Below are 6,690 nucleotides of genomic sequence, written 5' to 3' on the forward strand. Positions count from 1 at the left end.
AAGATGGCCACCAGAGAGGGACTTAGTTTAACATAGGACCCTATGGGAAATACATACAAATGTCTTCTTTTAGAGAACCACTAAATGGAATGAAATAAAACATGGCATGAATGTTCCTTAAGACGTGCTGACCAAATGATGTAACTATGTAGGCGATCAATCATTCAAGATGGCTGCCAGCGGGGACTTAGTTTAACATAAGACCCTATGGGAAATGCATACACATGTTTTCTTTTAGAGAACCACTGATCGGAATGAAACCAAACATGACATGAATGTTCCTAATGAGGTGCTGACCAAGTGTTGTTACTTTGTAGCCAATCAATCATCCAAGATGGCTGCCAAATGGGAACTTAGTTTAACGATGGACCCTAAGGGAAATATATACAAATGTCTTCTTCTAGAAAACCGCTTAATGGATTTAAACCAAATATAATATAAATGTTTCTTTTGAGGTGCTGACCAAGTGTTGTTACTTTGTAGCTGATTTGTCATCCAAGATGGCTGCCTGCGAGGGATTTCGTTTAACATAGGACCCTATGGACAATACATACAAATATCTTCTTTTAGAGAACCACTGAATGGAATGAAATCAAACATGGCATGAATGTTCCTTATGAGGTGTTAACCAAGTATTGTTACTTTGAAGCCGATCCATCATTCAAGATGGCCACCAGAGAGGGCATTAGTTTAACATAGGACCCTACGGGAAAAACATACAAATGTCTTCTTTTAGAGAACCACTAAATGGAATGAAATAAAACATGGCATGAATGTTCCTTATGAGGTGCTGACCAAGTGTTGTAACTTTGTAGCCGATCAATCATCCAAGATGGCTGCCAGCGGGGACTTAGTTTAACATGGGACCCTATGTGAAATACATACAAATGTTTTCTTTAAGAGAACCACTGAATGGAATGAAACCAAACATGGCATGGAAGTCAACATAAGCAAAATTGTCAATAGACATCTTGTTGGAGTTATTATCCTTATAAAGTCATTTTCTACAATTTCAATGAATTTATTGGTAATTTCTGTAAACTTTACAAAAGTATTCTGCTTTTGATTAAATTACGGGGCCAATATTAAACCAAATTAGGCCTCAATCATTATTAGGGTATCTGTTATGATTTTAATCTACTTTACATGATTTCCAAATCCAAAGTAGAATCAAGTGAGCGACACGGGCTCTTGAGAGCCTCTTGTTATTTGGTAAGAGTAATGATTTATTACCAGCTTGATTGACAAATTTCATGATCACCAAACAATCAGAGATAAGGTGGGACCATAATTGGAATGTCCCACCTCCTTAAATGCCAATCACATTGACCAAATTACCAATCAACCTCAGTCTTACATGATTAAGCAGATCCTTCATTATAATCTAAATACACAAATACTTGACCTCATTATTGAATAGATGTTAGATATACAGAAATGATATATTTATTCATTGCCTATTAATTTTAATCTACACAACATAAAATGATTCTATAAATTATGTCTGAAAGATAAATGTTTAAGAATTAACAAGATTTTTTTTTTTTTCAAAAGGAAAGACAAAGCATTAAATCTGAATATAAAGAAGGTTACCAGTTAAGAGCTATAATGTACTTGATAAATTTGTGCAATAGTCATCTGCAATGAATCAATAATTTAGGTTACACTTATCATTATTGGCTTGCAACAGTAATTAAAATTTACTGAGCATACCAATACTTTTTATAGTTTATTCCCATCAGATTTCTTTGAAGAGTATTAGTCTTTTTAACTACAGAGAGCGTATTTTTGCAACGAAGAATAAATCCTCATTTCAATAAAATAAGTTTTTCAATTTGTTTATGTTGAAATGGTACTTTTTCAATGCCTTTTTCTGGAAAATATTACATTATATTGAATTTAAATACACCCTACATCTTTTAATCTTCAGTGTCATATACTCATGATAATTATTTTCAAAATCAATAAGCAATTTTTAGATGAGAAACATATAGCAATGATTCAGCTTACAAAATGTCCACAAAACAACCTTTTTAGATTAATTTTTGGAGACAATAAAGATCTTAGTTTCAATCTAAAAAAAAAAGATGTGGTATGCTTGTCAATGAGACTACTCGATACAAGAGACCAAATGACACAGAAATTAACAACTATAGGTCACCGTACACGTCTATCTGCTGATTCTATTTCCTACGAGGATAATTGATAATCTTGATTAGAATAATCTTTATTTGGTAGTTTCTTTTGTTTCTAAAGATAAAATGTGAAAGAATAAACATGTAACATGGAACATTATGTGGTTAAGATATTAATAGCAATTTAAACAAAACTGTTGACCCCCTCTCATTGATTCATATTACGGAAATATGGTAGACAACTACTCACTAGCTACTTACTGGTTTATTTAGATAACAATATTCTACAAAAATAATATACAAATGTATACAAAAGTTAGTGACATTTGGAACAAGTCACATCTCTTCGAATACTCATCAAGTGAGCTCTTACAATCTTTTGATAAATTATTAGCTCAAAAATAACAATTTGAAAATTAAATGCACTTGTGTTGAAATCAGATGCCATATTAAGACCTTAAAGTAAAATGGGTAAATAGGTATAAAGTCTATTTTTACGTTTTTGTTACTTTGAATATATTAGGAGCCATGTAATTTTTTCATGGTTCAGTACCATAAGTTACAATAAAAACGTAAGGGTTGGCATTGTAAGGCATACAAGAAATGAAACCCTGCATATAAGTATTTTTGTTTTGTTTTAGCCTCAAATTGGCTGCTTACAGTGACAATATTTTGATTACTGATTATTCATTTTTTGTGCTGGTATATCACAGTTTAAGGTCAGGGAAGGGTTGAATGCCCACACACATGTTTATCCATGCCACGTTCTATAGGTAGCTGTCCTAAGTCATAGACTGTAACTCAGTGGTTGTAGCTTACAACATGGTTAGGGTTTTTCTCATTGTTGGAAGTAATACAGACCTCAACAAGAGACAACTTTCTGTACAAATTGCAGATAACATATCAGTTCCATTCTTGTTGACCTAGTCTGTATACTTGACTAGACAATGTTTTCCCCAATATACTTTTTTTTATTATTGAAACCGTTTTGACTATATTTAACAGGTATTTTGTTAAACTTGTTTTATGATCATTTACAATCAGGTATCAATTTCCATCTTTTTGATGACCTGATTATGGTTATGAAACTTAAAATCAAAAACATCAAAATAAGAATGGCAGTGGATTTATTCAGAAAATTAATGAAAAATAACGAAAACAGAAAACGTCTATGTGTCGAGCAGTTTTGTCTTTCATGACAAATTAATTTTTGCATTTATAAAGTCTGATGAAATGAACTTGGTTGACTTGAAATCTTAATGACCTACAGTATATTTTGTGTCTGCTTTACATTGTCAGAACTATTTGAAAACACAACAACATTAGTATAAAAAACTTAGTGAGTTATTTAGATATATAATATAAATATATGCGTTTGTGCATCTAAATCAGTTATGTTGGTTGATACTATATGAATCACTTTATTTGTCAAAATAGCATTTCTATCTTTTTTAGATCTTTAATAATATTGATCAAGTTGACAAATCTAACGGTAAAAAACACAATATACCTGAGATAATAAATTAAACGAATTAGGCCAATAACATACAGTTTTAAAAAAAAATTGTTAGACTTATATTTCTTATAAAAGTAATGTAGAAGTTAAAGTTAAGACTTAACTTCAACAGAGAGTGACAACAGAAACATTTATTTATTCAATCAAAGTCATAGAAAACAGTTGAGTAAAACATTTATTGCCTCCAATTAAATGCATAATATGCTATCCATTACCATAACATGTCATCTGCTGTATTGTAGACTGTCATGGCAAAGGAAGAACACGAAGTGACCACAGGAGCCCTCCATCAAATAGGTCTAACTTATGTCTTCAAAGGTAATAGTTTTATTTCATTCAATGGTATGTGTGGAATATATCAATGAGACAGCAACCCATAGATTTAAACATAAAAAGACGTTAAGATTTGTATATGGTCAAATGATACTTAGGAATGTTATGGTATACATAAAAAAGATAGCAACATAATGATTTAAAAATTAAAAGAATTTTAGGTTTCAACAATTGGCACCAAATAATGTGTCATCCACATGTCAATGTCTATGCAATATGTGATGCTCTAAACAGTCAGACGTTTATAAAAATTGTGAATGTTTATATTGAAGCCTATCAGATATTTATAGTCAGCAGCACATTTAAACAAATTCAAATGCACAAAAACATTAAAATATAACTTTAAACATCCACTGGTAATGATTTTATAAATGGTTTGAAACAGTATGATGTTGCGCCAAACTGTAAAAAGGATTTCCGTTTTTGCCTGGATGTCTATTCCTGGTCGGCTATATCGTCCTCAAATTTGCACTTAATTTGGCTCTGGATTTTAAACAGCCATCTATCATCATAGTCTATATGTTTATAGTTTAATTTGTATACTCCTTACTGAAAAGGTAATTGTTTTGTTATAGAGTCCACAGCTTATTTATGAAAGTTTGATTTGGTATGTGGCTTAGAACTTTCATTTTTGAGTTGTTTTGTTTAAGTGATTTTCACTTCTGTATTAAAGTTTGATTTGGTATGTTGTTTAGATCTTTTAATGTTGAATTGTATTATGTAAGGGATTTTCACTTCTGTATTAATGTGGTATGGAACTTTTAATGTTGAGTTGTATTGTTTCAGCGGTTTTCACTTCTGTATTAAAGTTTGATTTGGTATGTTGTTTAGATCTTTTAATGTTGAATTGTATTATGTAAGGGATTTTCACTTCTGTATTAATGTGGTATGGAACTTTTAATGTTGAGTTGTATTGTTTCAGCGGTTTTCACTTCTGTATTAAAGTTTGATTTAGTATGTGATTTAGAACTGTCAATGTTACATCATTCAGAAGGATTGTTTTTCGCATTTTTGTCAACTTCTATATGAGGATTTCATTTCATTTCAAACTTTTTGTTAAAAATTCTGTAATTTTTGTAACTCAGCATGAATTATTAAACACACATTTTTTTTCATAACTTTTATTTAGACATGCTTTGATATTTGATCTATATACATGTAGAACTTTATAATGTTGAATTGTACTATGTACAGCTCTGTTCTGTCTAGCGATACTTTGAATTTTTATTATAAATTCCAGTTAGCTTGAGATTTTGTCTCACCTTAGATAAAAGTAGCAGCATGCGAGACTTAGGTATTACTATCTGGCAGCGGCAGTGTTAATTATTTGTATAAAGCTTTATATTTCAAAAGATAGAAGACCTGGATGCTTCATATCTTGTATGCAGATACCTAATGTTACGAAATTTCTATCCGTCATATGTCAATTTACCTTTACCTCATGTCCATTGTGCAGTAACTGAAAGAAAAACAAATATAGTTTTTTTTGTCATTTAAAATTCACACTTATTATGAGTATTAGGATATCTATGTTTGGTATATGTTTTCCTTGCAATGTGTACATATCTGCCAGACAGGGTTCACCTGATCTCGATCTCATATCATGAATCAGTGATCAAGGTTAAAGTAACGTGATAAGGTCCGTTTCTCGATAAGTAGTAGGTCAACTATATGTGGTGTATGGAATGATTGTAATGGGTACATGTTAGTCTGGCAGGTAAAATCTGACATTTACCTTATTTTCATGGTTCATTGGTCAATGTTAAAGGTGCATTAGCTACGAGATATAAAGCAAATTAAAACATGATTATTTTTAGGTTCAATCAATAATGAAAGTGAAACAAGCAATACGCTTTTAGCAGCTCGTTTAGGTCAATTTTGTCAAAATAAACTAAGAAACAGCGCTGATAACTTATTCAATAATTCGACCTCATTGAATCCGTATTGATGTGACCTTCATTTAACGAATTAGCTAGAGATTGGTAAGGCATGTATAAATAGTGTTCAGCCATTAAAAGAAAAAAAATGTCAACATTGAAAGTGAAACAAAGGTGTACCATTTCGTTGACCTTTTTCGTCAACAAAAATCATTCTTATACAGGTAAAAACAATGATTTAACTTATTTTCTTAACCTATAACATGAAATCAAACAAAACTTGAAAAGTCCAATTGCACGAGGTCGATATTTATTTATTGCTTTTTTTTGTTTATATCGGATTATGTGACTGTCAGCAGACTTCGGAGGTCATCTCGAGGGTTAATTAGATGGCGTCTAAACAAAAATACACACGAAATTCTGATATATAATATCGAGTTATTGCATTGTTTGTTTATTTCAGACTCATTGTAATTTGGATATACAGTTTAGTATGTAATGAATCAAATATGAGAATTTGAGTCAAATCTGTGATCATAAATTTGACAGCTTAATTTACTGAGCTAATGTCCGTTTGCATTTTTGTGTTTTTGTCTATTTTTGAAATAATTATAGTAATAGGTCAGCTATTTTTGTATGAAATAAATTTAAGGTGTACATGTTTGTCTGGCAGGTATAATCTTAACTTGACACCGTTTCATGGTTAATTGGTCAATGTTAAGTTTTTGTATTTTGGTTTGTTTTTCAATTACCATAAGCAATTGGTCAACTATGTTTGGTGTTAAGATAAATTGTAAGATGTATATGTCTGCCTGACAGGAAGAATCTG

General features: G+C 31.0%; 1 protein-coding gene across 1 annotated transcript in view; it reads left to right on the plus strand.

Annotated features, from left to right (window-relative positions):
* Positions 1 to 4,579, plus strand: part of LOC127719159 (fibronectin type 3 and ankyrin repeat domains protein 1-like) — a 54,739-nt gene extending 50,160 nt beyond the window's left edge. Inside the window, exons 4-5 of the mRNA XM_052225181.1 lie at positions 3,894 to 3,969; positions 4,560 to 4,579. Coding sequence (XP_052081141.1) covers positions 3,894 to 3,969; positions 4,560 to 4,579 — 96 coding nt within the window. The remainder of the gene's footprint in view (positions 1 to 3,893; positions 3,970 to 4,559) is intronic.
* Positions 4,580 to 6,690: the final 2,111 nt, after the last annotated feature.

The sequence above is a fragment of the Mytilus californianus genome, unplaced genomic scaffold, assembly GCF_021869535.1.
Source record: "Mytilus californianus isolate M0D057914Y unplaced genomic scaffold, xbMytCali1.0.p SCAF_10, whole genome shotgun sequence".
NCBI lineage: Eukaryota > Metazoa > Mollusca > Bivalvia > Mytilida > Mytilidae > Mytilus > Mytilus californianus.